At 48.2% G+C, this 18,579-nt stretch overlaps 1 protein-coding gene across 2 annotated transcripts in view; it reads left to right on the plus strand.

Annotated features, from left to right (window-relative positions):
- PIK3R5 (phosphoinositide-3-kinase regulatory subunit 5) overlaps nucleotides 1–18,579 on the plus strand; it is a 73,775-nt gene that overhangs the window by 29,871 nt on the left and 25,325 nt on the right. For both annotated transcript variants that reach the window (XM_039231536.1, XM_039231537.1), the window contains exon 2: nucleotides 16,712–16,827. In XM_039231536.1, the coding sequence (XP_039087467.1) occupies nucleotides 16,725–16,827 (103 nt within the window). In that variant the 5' untranslated portion in view covers nucleotides 16,712–16,724. The remainder of the gene's footprint in view (nucleotides 1–16,711; nucleotides 16,828–18,579) is intronic.

Genomic DNA, 18,579 nt, shown 5'->3' on the forward strand with positions numbered 1-18,579 from the left:
TAATGTTTACTCATTTTTTTGAGAGAGAGAGAAAGAGAGAGACAGAGTGTTAGTAGGGGGAAGGGCAGAGAGAGAGGGAAACACAGAATCCAAACGGGCTTCAGGCTCCGAGCTGTCAGCACAGAGCCTGACGCGGGACTCAAACTCACAAACCGTGAGATCGTGACCTTAACCGAACTCGGACACTCATCTGATGTTAATGTGGCCATTTCTGCTTTCTTTTTAAAATTAGTGTTTACATGATATGTCTTTGCCCACTTACTACTTTTGATCTGCCTGTATCATTTTATTTGTGAGTTTATTATGGACAGAAAATCATTGGGTCATGTTTTGTAATCTACTACCAATCTCTGTTTTTAATTGGTATACTTGGCCCATTTAAGTCTAATGTAATTATTGATATGTTAGGTCTCAAAACTGCTATTTTAGGGGTACCTGGGTGGCTCAGTCGGTTGAGTGCCCAACTTTGGCTCAGGTCATGATTTCACAGCTCATGAGTTAGAGCCCTGCATCAGGCTCTGTGCTGACAGCTCAGAGCCTGGAGCTGCTTTGATTTCTGTGTCCCCCCCACCCCCCCACACCTCTCCCCTGCTTGCACTCTGTCTCTCTCAAAATAAACATTTAAAAAAGTTTTTTTAAGTCTGTTATATTATTTTTTTCCTCTGAGTTTATTTTGCTTTGTTTTGGGTCTGTTTTTGTTTTTGTTTCTGGGTTTTTTTCCCCCTGCCTTCCTATGGATTAAACAACTTTTAGAATTCATTTTGATTTATCTGTAATGTTCCTGTCTCTTTATATAGCTTTTTTAGTGGTTACTTCATGTATTACCTTTTATATACATATATATAAAACATATCATAGTTGAATGATATCATCATTTTACAGTTCTAATGGGGTGTAGAAGCTTTACTTCCCTTTAGACCCCCTTACCTTTTTTAAATTTATTTTTTAAATATATATTTTTTTAATATTTACATATTTTTTAAGGAGAGAGAGACAGAGTACGAGCTGGAGAGGGGCAGAGAGAGAGGGAGACACAGAACTCGAAGCAGGCTCCAGGCTCTGAGCTGTCAGCACAGAGCCCGACGTGGGGCTCAAACCCATGAGCCATGAGATCATGACCTCAACTGAAGTCGGATGCTTAACAGACTGAGCCACCCAGGCACCCCCTCTTTTTTCTTTTAAACCATCCTCTTTCTTTTTAGAGAATTTGCATCAGCCGTTCTTTTAGGGTAAGTATGGTGGTTGTCTGAATTTCTTTTTCATTCCTGAAAGGTATTTTCTCTGGATATGGAATTCTGGATTGGCCATTCATTACTGACTTGAAAAATATTGCTCCATTCCTTTTGGCTCCCATGATTTCTGATGGGAAATCCACTGTGATTTGAATGTTTTCCCTCTAAGGGAAAGGGCTATTTCTCTCTTGCTGCTTTCAAGATTTTTTTCTTTCTCTGTAGTTGTCAGAAGCTGGACTACAATGTGTCTTGGTGTGTATTTCTTGGCTTTATCCTGTTTAGGGTTCATGTAGCTTCTGAAATCTGTAGTTTTATGTATTTTGCCAAATTTGCAAAATTTCCACCATTATTTCTTTGAGTATTTTTCCATCTCTGCCCTCTGCCACTGGGACTCCAGATAACATGCATGTTGGACCCCAGGCCCCCAGGGCTCTCTGTTCATTTTTCTCTAGCTGGTTTTCTCTCTCTTGTTCAGGTTGGGTAATGTTACTGCTCTGGATTCAAGTTCATTGATTCTTTCCTCTGTCCCCTCCACCTGCTGTGGAGCCCATCCACTGAGGTTTTTATTTCAGCTATTCTGTCTTTGAGTTCTAGAATTTCCATGGCTATGTATTCATATCTTCTATTTCTTTGCTGAGACATTCTTCATTTTTATTTGTTTATAATTGTCCATTGAAGTATTTTTAATGAAACTGCTTTAAAATCTTTGTCAGATAGGGTGCCTGAGTGGCCCAGCCGATTAAGTGTCTGGCTTCAGCTCAGGTCATAATCTCGTAGTTTGTAGGTTCGAGCCCCGCATTGGGCTCTGTGCTGACAGCTCAGAGCCTGGAGCCTGCTTCAGATTCTGTGTCTCCCTCTCTCCCTCCCCTCCCCTGCCCCCACTCATGCTCTGTCTCTCCAAAAAATAAATAAACGTTAAAGAACACTTTTTAAAATCTTTGTCAGATAATTTTAACATCTGTGGGGTCGGCGTTGGCACCTACCGATTGCCTTATTTCATTCAGTTTATATAATCCCCTCCTTTCCTTCCCAGTTGTTGGTGTGACAAGTTATTTTCCATTGGAACCTGGCATTGTGGGTATTATGTGAGTTATGAGGCTCTGGATCTTATTTAAACCTCTGTTTTAGCGGGCTCCCTCTAACACTTCCCTGAAAGCAGGGAGCACTGCCTCATTATTACCAGTTGAGGATGGAAGTTTCTATTCACAGCTTCCATTGACCAAAGAGGTGTCCTTATTACTGCTGGGTGGAGTGGGAATTCTGGCTGCCATTGGTACCTCCCTGCCTGGGAGTCACGAGAGAGCCTCATTATTGCTCCATTGACACCATGGACTAGAGGAAGTGACCTCATCCCCCCTGGGAAGCAGTGAAAGTCCTGGCTGTCCCACTAGGCTTCCTCTGATACCACCCTAGTGAAGGGAGTGGGTGGGGGTGGGGGGCTCTTGACTGTGTCGTGGGGCTGGAAGTCCAGGGCCCCTGGCAGTCCTGTGTCTAGGGTCCTCACAGACACTGTGGGGTGGGGTGGGGAGTGTTCCTGGCAGAAATATGAAAGGCCTGGCTTTTTCAGACCACATGGGTAGTTGGGGGAGGGGTGGGGCACCTCATTAGAGCCTGGCCAGAGGGAAGTTTAGGCTCCCCATTTGGCCTTTGCCAGTGGAGACAGTACCACACTTCTCTCTGTCACGTTTGGCTGGAATAGAATGATTATTTTCTAAGAGTCTTGGGCCCTCCAGGCTGCCCCTTTCCTGGGCCTTCACAGGCCCTTCTTCGGGCTGTTTCTGTCTACCCGTTGGTGTTTCCAGGTTGTTGGCTGTTCAAGTCCAAGTCTGGGATATAGGAGGCAAAAAGAAAACCCAGGGCCCTCACCACTATGTCCCTTCTTTTTCTCAAGGTCCTTAGCTGATCTACATCCTCGCTAGTTTCAGAGTCTCCTATATAAGTTTTGTATATAATATCCAGGGCTTAGAGCTTTACTTAGCAGGAGGAAGAGAGAAAAGTACATCTATTCCTCTTGGCCAGGACCATTGTCTATTTTTTATACACTGAACACCTATTACTTGTGTGATTAAAAGTGGATGTCTAAAAATAGCGTGTTATTATAAAAATGTTTTTAGAAAAAAGTAAAGACGATATCGCATCTTGCCTCTCAGAGATCACCACCGTTAACACTTTGGCAGGTGACCCTAATTATTTTTTAGATGTAGATATAGGACCTTAAAACATATCATGGAAGCGTCTGCCACACTTGGCAGAAATGAACCTGTGCTAGATAAATAAAAAAATAAAAGAACTTAGCAGAAGGATACTTGGCATCTCATAAAACTCAACCAAGCAAAGCTTCTCAAAGGAGTAGGCTCTCTCTCACCTCCTTTCCTCTCCTCTGCATACTCCTTTGAGTCTTCCCGCCCTCTCAGTATTCATTCCAGGTCACCAGAGCCTCTATGTCACCAAGTCCAGGGGCCACTTTTCTGTCCTCATTTCATGAATATCCCGCACTCCCTCTTTTACCACTCTTGAGTTTTTGTGACATCAAATTCTCCTGTTATTTCATGGGTCTCACCTTCCCAGTGTCATTTTGCTGATTCTTCATGCACCCACCTCTTACCCCCAGATGCTCAAAATGTGATATTACATGGGCACAGTAGAGCTCTTGTTTTCTCCTCCCAAATTGTCTTCTGTGCAAACTTCCCCATGTCAGCGAATGTGACCCATCAGTCTTCATTAATGGAGAAGACAGAAGGCATTCAAGCATCCAGAAAGGGTTCATATCCACTTGGCAGAGGAAGAAGGGGCGGGGGGGGGGGGCAAACTTTAATTAGCCATGATACAAACCCCACTCACTTTCCATAGAGATTTTGGGCCAGAGCTAAAGCCTGGATTTCCCCCATCCATTTCCATCTGATCTAGACATAATGCCAAAACCATGTGGATTGTGTGTATATTTCTTCCTTTTTCTGTGTCTTCATGAGCGTATTTGGTAAGACTAGGGAAAGACTGTATCAATGGCTGCTGCTCTAATGTCAGTATAACCCTTAGAGTCCTAGAGAGTTCTAGACTTGGCTAGCTGGGACTCTCGAAATCACTGTCTGTTTCATAAAAAGTTGTAAAAAACACACCTGGCCAAGTATCGGGACGCGTTTCTGATTTCAGTTCCGTCCACAAACCTTGTTGATTTCTTTTCTTGTTAGAGAAGTTTCTCTTATACCAATATGCCATATTCATGAATGGGATGGAAAGGGAGGCGGTGAGAGATTCTTCTAGTGTAATCGGCAGGAGTTTAAAAAGAGAGAGAAGAAGAAGGCTAAAGAAGGTGGATATACCAGCGGCCAAGAGCAATCACTGGCTGTTGGGTTAATGGAGAGAAGATAGGGGTGAGGGCTCTTGGAGCAAGGACAAGATGGTCAGAGAAGAGGTAACAGAGGAGAGCACTCTGGGCCGAATCAATCCCAGCGATAAAGCATCTGGAAGTCACAGTGTCCCCATATGGTCTTTTGCCCCAAACGATGAAACATTCACTTCATCTCAGTTTGCCCATCTCTTGGGTCCAATTCCATGCGCCAGGAAGCTGAGTTGCCTAGAGCATGCCAAGAAAGGCCATACCTCCTTTGCCAGCTGAGAGAGCACTGTACCCCTTTCTCTTTTCACCCATAAAACAGGGACGAGAACATATCTATCTCATATGAATTCAATGAGTTAGTTTGTAGAAAGAAGCTAGAACACTCCCCAGCCCATAGGAAGCCCTCAATTAACATCAGCTGCTATTTTTCTAATCATTATATGCAAAGGTAGCATCATGCATCTCGTTTTCTTCTCTGTATTCTTCCAGATGATTACCCGGGTACAAAGGAGTCAGATAGAACTGGGTTCAGATGAGTCAGATATCCCTGCCTATGCTCCCGGCTAGCTGTGTGACCTTGGGAAAGTCATATAGCCACCAGGATGTTTCTTATCCTTGTACTTCAGAGTTTTACATGATTGTTCAGAATAAATGCGATTGTGGGCTTCAGGCCCTAAGCAGCATCTGGCATACAGTCAGTGCTGCACACATGTTACGGAAGACACTAAGATTCCTTCCCTTCCCCACCCCTCACCCCCCATTTTATTTTGGTCTTCACCACAACTTTGGTCTTCCTAAGCATTTCTGTGCCTTTTCCTTGGTAAAGAAGGGCCTGAGCAAAGTTGGGAAGTAAGCCAAGGCTTATCTGTGTTTCCTTGATGGTTCTCTTTTCCTGCTTGTCTGCTACACCCCTACTCCCTCTCTGTTCCCTCCCTGTTTCTTGCACCCATCTCCACACTCCATCACCACCTACCGTTTCACGCGGCTTCCCTTTCCTGGCCCTGGAGTCCTTTAAGTATCTGCTCTCCACTGTCGCTGCTGTAGTAGACACGTGTGTTGGCTAAACATCCCTCCATAAATCTTACATCTTGAAAAGTAAGCTTAGGGACAGAGGAAGTGGGCTATCATAACCCCCAGGGAACGAATCCCTGGCAACGAGAATCCAGGCAATTTGTGTGCAAGATGTCTTCCCTGGAAGCCTCAAATTATCACACAGAGGTGAAACCACACTCACAGCCCTTTGAATGTCTAGAAGATGGTAGAGATGATTTCCTGTGAACGTGGCATAGGAAAGAATGTGGGCTTTGAGAGTCAGGCCACTTGGGATGTGCTTCTGGCTCAGGCTGTAGGAACTATGACCACACGAACTCGGGCACAGACACAGTGGGCTCTCCCTGAACTGCAGAAATTGTGGATAACTGATTATGTCACGGGGTGATCATGATCGCTCAATGAGGCAATCAAGTGGCAGTGCCCAGCATGGTATCTGACACAGAACAGCCACTCTGTAAAAGCCAGCCTGTCTACCTGCCTGCCTGCCTTTTTCCATTCCTTCCTGTTCTCTAGGCTAAAAGGTAGAGAGAATTGACCTCCCTATGTGATGCTGTGAAGTTGTCCATCAATTACATCTATACCCCCATTTTAAACGTTGTGGTAGAATATGCATGTCGTAAAATGGACCATCGTGACCATATGTAAGTGTGGTTTGGTAGTGCTAAGCACGTTCACATTGTTGTGCAACATCCTACAGAACGCTTCATCTTGCAAAACTAAAACTCTGTACCCGTGTCCCTCCCCCAGCCCCTGACAACCACCATTCAACTTTCTGTCTCTGTGAATTTCACTACTCAGTGCGCCTCATCTAAGTGGAATGAGCACAGTAGTCTTCTTTATGTGACGGGCTTACTTCACTTAGCCCAGTGCCCTCAGGATTCATCCATGTTGGAGCACATGGCACGATTTCCTTCCTTTGTGAGGCTGAATAATATCCCACTTTTGCATAGACCATACTTTGTGGATCCGTTCATCTGGTGATGGACATGTGGGTGACTCCTACTTTTTCGCCGCTGCGAATGTAGCTGTACTAACATCTGTTCAAGTCTCTGCTTTCAGTTCTTTTGGATGTATACTCAGAAGTGGAATTGTTGCCTCATACGGTAATTCTATTTTTAATTTTTCGAGAAACCACCGGCCCCATTTCGCCTCCCCCTGCCAACAGTGTCTAAGGGTCTCCATTTCTCCTCATCCCCACTAACGCTTTTGTTCTGTTTTGTTTATAATAGCCATCTTAATGGGTGTGAGGTGGGATCTCACTGTGGTTTGGATTTGCATTTCCCTGTTGATTGGTGGTGATGAACATCTTTTCATGTGCCATTTGTCTTCTTTGAGGCAGTGTTTATTCAAGTCCTCTGTCCATTGTTTGTTGTTGTTGCTGCTGTTCCTGAGTTAGTTGTAGGAGTTCTTTATATATTCTGCATATTAACTCCTTATCAGATATATGATTTGCAAAAATTTTCTCCCATTCTGTAGGTTTACCTCTTCACTCTGTTGACTTTCATGCTCAGAGTTTAAATGTTGATGTAAGCCAACTTTATTTTTATTTTGTCCCTTGTACTTTTTTGTCATATGCAAGAAGTCCTTGACAAATCCAGCATGATGAAGCCTTTCTCCTATGTTTTCTTCTGAGAGTTTTACAGTTTCAACACTTTACATTGAGGCTCTGATGCGTTTTGAATTAATTCTTCAACGTTGAATCTTCTGATCTCATAACAGGGTATGCATTTCCATTCATTTGCCTTCTTTTGTGTCCCCTCAAAAGTTTTATTTCATTAAAATCTTGCATATTTTTAAAGCTTATTCTCATTTTTTCTTGCTATTATATGTGGGGTCTTTTTTCTAATACAGTTTCTGTTTTTTATTTATCTTCTTGAACAATATTAATTTCAATCTTGACTTGCACCAAACCACCCTACCTAATTCTCTTTGTTGTAGCCATTTTTTTTCAACTGATAACTTGAGGGGTTTATAAACATTTTGAAGATGAAAAAATTATGAATTATGCCACCTCTTTAATTGGCAAAGGTAGAATTCATTGTGAGCCTCAAAGAAAAAAATGACACATGACATTTAAAGTCGCAGAAACTATCTCACCCACACACTCATCCTGAAGTTACTCGAAGTACTCCAGCTGAACAAGAAATGAATCAAAATAACTCATAACTAGAGATAACATGATTTGAAAACAAAGAAACAAAAAAAAATAAACAGTAAACAATGAAGTAAATCAACCTCAAAGCTGCTGCCTCCCCCAAGAAAAAACTGCTCTTTTCATAGTTGTTACATTTACCATAAGTGTCCAAAAAGAATTATTTAAAGAATTGTGATATAGTAAAAAATATTTAAAATAAATCCAATCCAGATCTGTATCTTAAAACGTAATTTTACAACATTCAGACTAAGAAAGGCGCTAAAATCACAGGTTCAGAAACAATCTTTAAAATTATATAGAAAGTCTAGACCCAGATCTTTTCTAATAAAATTAAAAAATATTTTTTAACATTTTATTTATTTCTGAGAGAGAGAGACAGCATGAGAAGGGGAGGCTCAGAGATACAGGAAGACACAGAATCTGAAACAGACTCCAGGCTCTCAGCTGTCAGCACAGAGCCCGACGCGGCGCTCAAACCCATGAACTGTGAGATCATGACCTGAGCCGAAGTCTGACGCCCAACCGACTAAGCCACCTAGGCACCCCTTTTCTAGTAAAATTTTAAATCTTGATTAAGATGAGCGGTATAGTCAGAAAACCCAAATTCACAGAGTCGACACATGAAGGAGTTGGATACCTAAACAATAACTCTGAAAGAAATTTAGAGACGGATTCCAAAAATAAGCTTGAGGAAAGGATCTGAGGTCACTCAGACATGGCTGGCGGAAGTGGATTCCTACATAAGCAAGAGGGTTCCATGACTCCCCTGGGTTCTAGGCTCAGATTTTAGCTATAGATTTGCCATTTTCTAAACCAAGCAAGGATCCTCACTGCTGAGAGCCTCCGTTTTCCCATCTGTAGAATGCGAAAATCGCACTAGCTGGTCTCCAGGGTGCTTTCCTAGTCATATAGTCTAGCATGTGTGTAACTTTAAAGAACAGAAAACGTTATTTTCCAAGCCTGACTGGACATCAGAATCATCTGATGACAGCCAGGGAGTGTTGTGTTTCTTGGTGCAATCTCAAAGCTGTCTGGAATTGGGCCATAGAATTGTCTATGTGAAGGAAACGTGCTGATAGCTAATAGATAGCAGTTGCTGAACGCTTATTATGAGCCAGGAACTTTTCTAAATATTTTCCATTAATTCATGTTCTGGTTTCTCTTCAAATCATGTAAATTTCTCTCCTTTTACCAAACATTTTCCGTCAACTCATTGAGTTCAGCCCTGAGCTCTTGTAGGTCCCGAAAACACATGTGGCATGTCCTGTCCTTTTAGGTGACACCAAACTGGTGATAGACACAAATGCAAACCAGGCATAAAATCTTTATGGGACCATTCGCTCATCGGTGTCATCAAAGTGGTCCAAGATATACTGACTTCTAGACTACCATCAAAATGAAAACACAATGGGGCACCTGGGGGGCTCAGTCAGTTAAGCGTCCGACTTCGGCTCAGGTCATGATCTCACGGTTCATGGGTTCGAGCCCCGCGTTGGGCTCTGTTCTGGCAGCTGGCTCAGAGCCTGGAGCCTGTTTCAGATTCTGTGTCTCCCTCTCTCTCTGATCCTCCCCTGCTCACGCTGTCTCTATCTCTATCTCAAAGATAAATTTAAACAAACAAAAAAAAATGAAAACACAATTTAAGCATCTTTCAGTCCTCCAAGAGCCTCAGAGATCCTCCACCCCAGCTTAGGAACATGGAGTCAGGGGTGAGGGCTGGTCAACCAACCAATGACTAGGATTTACGACTACACATGAAGGAGCAACTTGAAACAAGATCTTGAAGGACAGCAAAGCATCTAGTAACCATCTGGAAGGATATTCAAAGGATCCGTAAGGCTATGTAACTATATAAAGGGTCTTAGAACCACGTAGACCCCTCCCCGCCCCCCTGAGGTTAACAACTTACGTGACAAGGTGCAGTTACCAAAACTAGGGAATGATCATTGGTATAATACTGTTCACTAAACTGTGGACCTCATTTGGATTTTAGCCATCGCCCCCTGCCCCATGTCTTCTTTTAGTTGCAGAGTCCCTTCAAAGATCCCACTTTGTGTCTCGTTTTTGTGTCTCCTCAATTTCCTCCAATCCATGGCAGTTCCTCAGGCTTCCTTATCTTTTATGACTTTGACATTCTGATACGTACTAGTCATGTTACAGAATTTCTCTCAATTGGGTTGTGAATGTTTTCCTGTGATTCGATTGTGGTTATGCGTTTTTAGTAAGAATCCCACAGAAGTGACCTTATGTCCTCAGTGCATCATATCAGGGGATACATGATTTTGATGTGTCTTATTATTGGTAATATTAACTTGGATCATGAGGGTAAGGCAGTGCTGGGTTTCTCCACTGTGAATTTATTATTTTTCCTTTGTGATCAATTCATTTTGTGGAGGAAATACTTTGAGACTATGCAAATATCCTGTCTCCTTTCAGATTTTTATTCACGGATTTTAGCATCCATACGAGGGCAGTTTTTACTGTGGTGTTTGCCTAATGGTGATTTTGCATTTCTCTCCTTCTATGTACATTTTTTAATTGCAATTTCTTTCGTAAAGAAGACCTGTTCCTTCCCCTCCATTTATTCTCTTATTTATAATATTAGTATACACTCATGGGTATTTATTTCATCCTACGAATTATAATCCAACACTTTCAGTATTTATTTTGTTGTTAAGTTGTCCTGGGTTTGGCCATTGGACTGGCTCCCATATTCTTCTGATACTCCCGTCCTTTTTCAAGAAATGACCTCTATTCTGTCACTATAAGATGTGCCAGGTCCATCTCGTGTATTTCCTGTTCTGCTCCTAGACTTGGCCATTTCTCTAAGGAGCCCTGGTTCCTTTGAGCGTCGAATGGTATTTAGAAACCAAGCCCTGGGCACCATCATTGTTATTGAGGTGTCATTTCCTGGCTCTCTCTGTAGAGCTAGAAAATATATGTATGCATATTACTTTTTTTAATGTTTATTTATTTATTTTGAGAGAGATAGAGGGAAGGAGGGACAGATAGAGAGAGGGAGAAAGAGAATCCCAAGCAGGCTCCATGCTGCCATTGCAGAGCTCAATGGGGGGCTCAATCTCATGAATCAGGAGATCATGACCTGAGATGAAACCAAGAGTTGGATGCTTAATCAACTGAGCCACCACCCAGGCGCCCGTATGTGCGCATCATAATGCAAATAATGCAAACATACACACATCTTTTTCACTTCTGTATGTATCTCTGTGTTAATACATTAAAAACCACAAGTTCATGCTGATTTCTCAAACTCCAGTCCAGTGAGGTTGGCTCAATCTAGATTTCCCCCATTCCTTATTTGTAACTTCTTTCTCCAGCAGTGAGAAGCTGGCTCTCATATCCACGATATATTTACTTATTTGTTCAGTCATAGCTCACAAATAAAAAAGTCTCAGGATTTTTAACACACATCTGTTTGGCAAACAGATGCAATACTTAGAAAACTATGTTTGTGCATTGTTTTTTCGTCTTTAGCCTTACAGTATCCAGTCAAAATACTATTTTCCAGAGTTTCTCTGTTTAATGCTTTCATCCTCCATCCCTTTCAATGTGTTTATGTTACTCATTTATAAGGCAGTCAGGTTAATTTGTTTTGTTTGTGTTTTTCACCCTCCCAAGCCCCCCGCAATCCTGGTTGATTAGTTATTTATTTAATTTGGGGTATGTAAAATATCGCTATGGTTCTAAGAGTCAAAGTGGTACATAAAAGTACTCCCAGAGGATGCCCTTCCTCATCCCCCCATCTCATTCTCCTCTCCTTTTCACCCCTTTCTTAGCCCAGCATCATTAGTTTTGGGTGTATCCTTCCTGCTTTGGAGACTAGAAGTTTTAAAATTAGGTCACAGAAGAGATCCTGCCTTCAACAGTCACGTGGAGGAGAGTGTGTCTAGAGAAGGGAGATCAAACCATAGGAAGAGAAAGAGGGAGGAGTGACCCACGACCGAAGCGGGTGGGGTCAGAGTCGGACCACATGCCTCGGTGCCTCTCTTCTTTCCAGCTGGGGAAGTAAGCCTTCAAAGCATGGTCTGGAATATTCCAGAGCGCCAGGGAAGCAGTGTGGGGCGCCTACCAGTGCCCGGAGGTGCATGCTTCTCTCCCAACGAGATGTAGGACCTCCACTGGTGCCATTCCACACCATCTGTTAAATCCCCCAAGAAAAGAAGCCCTCCTCCCTGCCCCCCGTGGGGGCTGCCCCAGGAAAGCTGGACCCAGGCAGACCTTTGACGAGGTCCTACGCCTGAGGGAAGATGCCTCCGTCTTGCATCATGGGGTCAGGTCAGCATGTGGAGATGAGTTCTTCCTCTGTGCCCTCTGAGGTCACCCCCACGTCCAAGTCCAGGCTTCTCTGTCCTATCCAGGGTCCCCAGTAAAGACGCATCCTTACTAGCTCAGAAGAGGAACTTGGAGATGGCTGTTGACTGTTTCGACACCACCCCCCTGGCGGGTGTGCGGACATTCCCTTCCTGGCAGCCGCTGGAATTTCACAACAGACGCTCCTCTTAGCAAGGTGCCAGGGGAAGCCAGGCCTTGCCGGCCAAGCCCCTAACACAAAGAGGCCTCATCCTTGGGGAGGGAGGGGGGCCACCTTCTTCTCTCATCACCTCCACCCCAAAGCTGCTGGAGTTCTGCTGACAAGTCGTAAGAAACGGCTGACGCCTGACTCATCGGACAGAAGTGAGTGTGGCGGAGGCCCAGGTGGTGAGCCCCGGTGTGCTGGGTCATCCCCCAGGGCACCGCGGCTGAGGATCCCCGGGCTGACCTCGCGCCGCCCTTGACTCCCAGCGCCCAGCGCCTCGGGCAAGTCCTGCCTCTCTGAGTAGCTTGGGGACAAGCTCTAGATGCTGTCAGGATGCCAGGGAGGCAGCCACACGGGGAGGTCTGCCAGACGCCTCTGGGGACATCTGGCTCCTCCGTGGAACAGGCAGGGACGCTGAGGCCCGGAGACGGGAGTCTCAGGGGCCTGGAGAAGGGAAGCGGAGTGGGCGTTGGAGGGGTGCTGTGCGGGCGGCCCCGGGACGCTGCGTGCCGACCCCTCAGGCTCGGTGTAACAGACACTGTTCATGTCCATCCCGTGTTGGCATTGCTGCAGTGGGACACAATAGGAGCAGCGTGACTCACTCCTGCCTCGTGACACAACCCACTTGTCCCTTGCAGCAGGGACTGGGCGGAGGGGACTTTAAACTCAGTTGGTGTGGTTCAGCCCTTGCTTCAAACTAGAGATCACGGGCCCCAGCTCAGCAGAACAGGGACGGTGTGGTCCTGTGAGTCCTGATCCTCTCTCCAGAGGGTGAGCAGCTGGGTGTAGACAGACGTGGTGGGCTCAAGATTCCGAGCAACTGGGAATGTAGGTTTCTTTTCTTTCTTTTTTAATGTTTATTTGCTTTTGAGACAGAGAGAGAGACAGAGGGTGAGCAGGGGAGGGGCAGAGAGAGAGGGAGACACAGAATCCAAAGCAGGTTCCAGGTTCTGAGCCGTCAGCACAGAGCCTGATGCGGGGCTCGAACCCACAAACTGTGAGATCGTGGCCTGAGCCGAAGTCGGACGCTTCACTGACTGAGCCCCGAGAATGTAGGTTTCTCAAAGTGAGGGCATGTTACAGTTCATGGAATCTTCACTTTTTGAGGTAGAAACATGAAATTGGCTCTATTTTTCTTCCCGTGACTGGCCTCTGACTGTGCCCAGGGATGGTGCACTTTAGCGGTCAAGGCCAGACTCCCTGAGTTCACATCCTGGCTTTGCCACCTCCTGACTGTGTGACCTTAGGTAAGTTGTCTAACTTCTCTGGGCCACAGATTACACATCTCTCCATCCCTCTCCCTCCAGTCTCCCCCCAAAGGTGATCCAATCATCAGCCTCTTACTGCTAAGTTTCCCTCGCCTACTGGGAGCCCTCCAGGGTCAAGGATCGACAAATCAGCTCAAGTCCAGCTTTGGTTGCTAGTACCACCCACCCCCACCCCCACCCCCACCCCCAAGGAGCTCACATCTTCTCTCAGCCCTAGCAGGGCTCGCAGGGAATGGGGAGCAGGTGTGCTGGCCGAGCAGAGTGACCTGAGAACACCACAGTGACACCCCCCCCCCGCCCCCAGCAAGCATCCAGTCTAAATAAGGGATTCTCTTAATGCCCCTCTGCCCTTGGCTCTGGGCGACAGAGGAGAGCCATCTGGGATGCTGGACAAGCCCCTCGTGGTTTCCCAGCCTTACTGTGTTGGGGGAAGGGGCAGGTAGGAAGCTCTGCCAATTCTGGATGGACCCCTCCCAGCAAGCCCCCCAGGGTGGCTGCTGGGCCCCATCCCTGCCAGTTCACTGTGACTCTTATTATAGGAGCAGGTACGTCATTGATCGCCTTTTGTCCCCAGAGTTGGGTCTCAGCCGCAGTCTGGGAACATAGAAGCCCCACCTGGCACCCCGCTGTCTCTTGCTATCTGTATTGGTTCTTCTAGCTTCGGCTCCCACCCCTGCGCCGCCCCTTACTTACCCTGTCTGGGTCTCGGCTTCCCCTTTGGTGAAATGAGGGGTGTGTGTGTGCGGGGGGGTCGGGGGGGATGACCTCTGAGCCCCTCCAAGAACCCACCCTGGGGCGAAAGGGGAGAGATCAGCCTGCAGGGGCCAAGGGTCCCTTGACGACATCTGGGCCAGCCAGCATGCCCCACAGTCATCCCTGTGAAGGGGCCTGAGCGTCCAGCCCTTCCAGAAGGTTCTGTGAGCTCTGCATCTGAATAGCTCGGAGCTGGACGGGGTATTGCAGTGGGGCTGAAGGCGGAAGACTGAGGGTGTATCACAAATACTCAGGGACCAGCCCATCCAGGCGAGGGCGGCAGGGTCCGTGGACTCACTGCCCGGGCCACCCGTAGACGAGTCAGCAGAGGGCCCAAAGGTGACTGGGAAAGTTGCCCTGCAAGGGCCCGAGGACACCTTTGGGCTTCCAGATGCCACTAATGGAAACACTCAGTGTCCATGGTCCTGAATCACCAGTGAAAGTTTTTCTGAACTCAGTCCTTGGCCTCAGCAGCCAGGAGATAGTGGGACCTGGCCCTGGGCTCCAGAGTCTCAGTCCTTGGCAGCCCCTTTCCTGCACCCAGATGCCGTCTCTTCTTTCTGGAATGTTCTTCCCCTCACTTCTCTCCTAGCTCCCTCACCCAGTTTAAATGTCCCTTCTGGGAGGCTTCCCAGCGACCCAGAGTGGGCTCTCTATTTAGCTGCCAGTACCATCTCTGGTCATTGGGTTTGTTTTTTTTTAATGTTTATTTATTTTTGAGAGAGAGAGACAGCATGAGCGGTGGGGGCGGGGGGTGGGGAGAAAGCAGAGAGAGAGAGGAAGACACAGAGTCCGAAACAGGCTCCAGGCTCTGAGCCGTCAGCACAGAGCCCAATACGGGGCTCGAACCCACGAACCCGGAGATCAGGACCTGAGTCGAAGTCAGACGCTTAACTGACAGAGCCCCCCAGACACCCCGTACCATGTCTGTTTTGACAGCATCACCTTTTATGATGACCTCTTTCTTGGTATGTTCAAGTGTGGAGTGTCAATGGCTGCCTCTTTTCACTGCAGTGTCCCTTGTCCTGGGTGCTTAGTAGGTGGTCAGTAAGCCTAGGAGAGTGGACGCACGCTGCTTCCCGGGAGCCCCACGGTGCCTGGCCCAGCGAGGACCTCACTGGCGTGCAGTCTGCTGGACAGCTCACAAAGGGCTTGTGTTCCCTTTGGCGCGTGGTTCCTCCCACGCTGGGGAAGTGGGGGTATTTGCCTACCCGGGGCCTCCCTGAGCCCAATGTTCTGGTCACCCAGCTGGCTCTGCATTAGGATTCCACGGTTTTGCATGTCGTTTGCATGGCTCAGCTCTGGGCTCTGTGCTTCTGCTTGTGGTTTCCTGGTCCATCCCCAGTTCCACAGGGCTGGACCGTCGCTTCCTCGGCCCCGTTCCAGGGCCTGACGGGCCAGCAACGGGGTGCGCCCTGGGAGGGGTGAATGCGGGGAAGTGTGAATGTGGCCCAGGCTGTGGCAGGATAGCTTTCGTGTCTGGAAAGCTTCCTGGGCCATCCACCATGGCATTCTTCCCGACGCCCCTATACGGTCAGTACAGTGCTACCCCCACTTCACAGATCAGTAAACTGAGGTTTGGAAGAGGTAACAAGTCTGCCTAAAGGGACACAGCTGGCAAATAGCAGACTCACACTCTGAGCCCAAGTCTGTTGCTGTGAGGGGCTGGGTTTATTGACTGTGCTAAACCACTGCGTGGCTTCCGGGGGCCCCGGGAGCCCCCCCACATTGGCTGAGAAGCTGGGCTGGCCCTCCTGGAGGCTCTCGGCATCTGGCGCTTCTCCTAGTTCCCCATCTGGTGCTCAGAAGCCTTTTCTTAAAACCCCTCCTCAGTGGCTTTAAGATTCTGATTGTTCTCTTGGGCGCCTGGGGGGCTCAGTTAGTTAAGCGCCCGACTTCGGCTCAGGTCATGATCTCACGGTTCGCGGGTTCGAGCCCCGCGTCGGGCTCTGTGCTGACAGCTCAGAGCCTGGAACCTGTTTCAGATTCTGTGTCTCCCTCTCTCTCTGACCCTCCCCTGCTCGTGCTGTCTCTCACCCTCTCTCAGAAATAAATAAAACATTAAAAAAAATTTTTTTTAAAGATTCTGATTGTTCTCAAGGAGTCCGCATGCCCTCTGGCATCTGGCTACTCGTGGGGACGCGTGCCCCTGCGCAGTGGGGCTCCCGCCCCTGGCGGCCTGCGTCTCTGTTGGGCTCCAGCTGCTGGAAGCTCCCCGCCTCCCCGCCACGCCCTTGGCATTGGGGCTGCAGCAGGGCTGATCGGGCTGGGCTGGGAGTGCGTGTTGACCACTCTCTGCTCTGCTAGGCCGTTCGCTCCCGGAGCGTGGGGCTCCCCAGATTGACCGCTGTCTGTCCCCCGCCCCTCCCCGTGCAGGCGATGACTCAGGATGCAGCCAGGGGCCACGACGTGCACGGAGGACCGTATCCAGCACGCTCTGGAACGCTGCCTGCACGGCCTCAGCCTCAGCCGCTGCTCCAGCTCCTGGTCAGGTAGGTCTGGGGGGCGGGAGGGGGGCGTGGGGCCCGAGAAAGCCTCAGGGGCTACGGTGAGCACTGGGCAGCTGACCGAAGCTGCCAGGTTGGGGTTCTGACCCCGTCTGTGCCGTGTCGCAGGCCCCGGGCCTCTCGTGGGCTGGTGCTCAGCACAGCACCTGATGATAGTAGGCCCTCAGCAGACAGCAGTCTGCGCTCCCACACCTTCCTCCTCCTCGGGGCTCTAACTTGCTTTCTTCCCATGGGCCGGAAGCACAGCTCCTTGAAGAAGCTAGCAAACCTGCTTAGAAATACCACAACTGCCAATTCCAGCAAGCTAGCTAGGACTTCGGAGATAGCTCTCCCCGGAACGGTTCACTTCGTTTCTAGTTCCTTCCAGATATAGGCTGGGCCCTCTGAAGATGGGGCCTACTTGTGATCATTTCTCATGCTTCTCAGATTTTTCACATCTCCTGCCTCACTTGCCTCGCTAACTACCCCATTAGATATCTGCTGCTCCTTGAACATACCTGGTTCTTTCCTACCTCAGGACCTTTGCACCTGCTGCCCGGAACTCTTCCCTCAGAACTGCCCATAGCTGGTTCCTTCTCACCCAGGTCTCAGCCCCAATGCCACCGCCTCTGAGAGGCTTTCCTCCATCTTTGAAATTCAACAGATCTGTATTAAAACTGTGTCTCATTGGCTGCTATAATCTCATGCAAGCCGCTTAACCTGTCACGACCCACGTGCCTTGTCTGTAAAGTGAAAGTAGCAACCACAGGAACCCCTTCCTGAAGGGAGGATAGGAGATTCAGTGGAGATCATGTGTGCAAGAGCCTAGCACCTTATTGGCACACAGTAGGTGCTCAGTAGATGGTGGTTTGCTCCCTAGGTTTTGATGAAGCCTCAGGGTATAGAATTGAGGCGGTGTGTGTGTGTGTGTGTGTGTGTGTGTGTGTGTGTGACATCATTAGGTAAAAAAACGCAGAAAGATCTGACTTTTGCAAATTTTTTTCTACATTCAGTTTTGAGAGACAGAGACAGAGCATGAGTGGGGAAGAGGCAGAGAGAAAGGGAGAAACAGAATCTGAAACAGGCTCTGAGCCGTCAGCCCAGAGCCCAACGTGGGGCTCGAACCCACAAACCGTGAAATCATGACCTGAGCTGAAGTCGGATGCTTAACTGACTGAGCCACCCAGGCGCCCCCTGACTTTTGCAAATTTTGTAAGAACCGCTCTCTGCACGTAAGCACTGTCTGGGCCTCCCCAGCCTTGCAAGGAGCCCGCGCGCACATCAAGGCTCCCGGAGCCTGGGCTCCGTGAAGTTCACGGTCAGTCCATTTCCACCGGTACTTGCGACGCCCTCCGCTGCGCATGCGCCTGTGTGCACGTGGACACACGGGCCTCTAGGCCCGCCCCTGCCATCTCTAGGGGTTTACCCTTGCTGACTGCGGGGAAAGAGAGCCTGACAGAGTGAGAAAGGCTGGGGAAGTTCTAGAACGACAAAGGGCTCACTCTGGCTTTCAAATGGCAGATGGATGTAGCTTCCCCCTTCCTGGGCCGCTGCGGCCGGGCAGTCCTGGGAAGTCCCACGGCTGTGCTAGACTAGGCCTTGCCTCCGGTGGGCGGGGCTGGCTGCGGCCCCGCCCCTTATTCTCCCAGCACCCTCTGCGGCTGCCTGCCTGCCCTGCACCGTGCACGTGGCGGCACCTGCTGTAGGAAACGTGGTTGGGGGGGGAAGAACCGTAGCTCTCCAGAGGTGGGGCGTGTG

Source organism: Hyaena hyaena, unplaced genomic scaffold (assembly GCF_003009895.1).
Source record: "Hyaena hyaena isolate Hyena2069 unplaced genomic scaffold, ASM300989v1 scaffold_58, whole genome shotgun sequence".
In the NCBI taxonomy this organism is placed as follows: domain Eukaryota; kingdom Metazoa; phylum Chordata; class Mammalia; order Carnivora; family Hyaenidae; genus Hyaena; species Hyaena hyaena.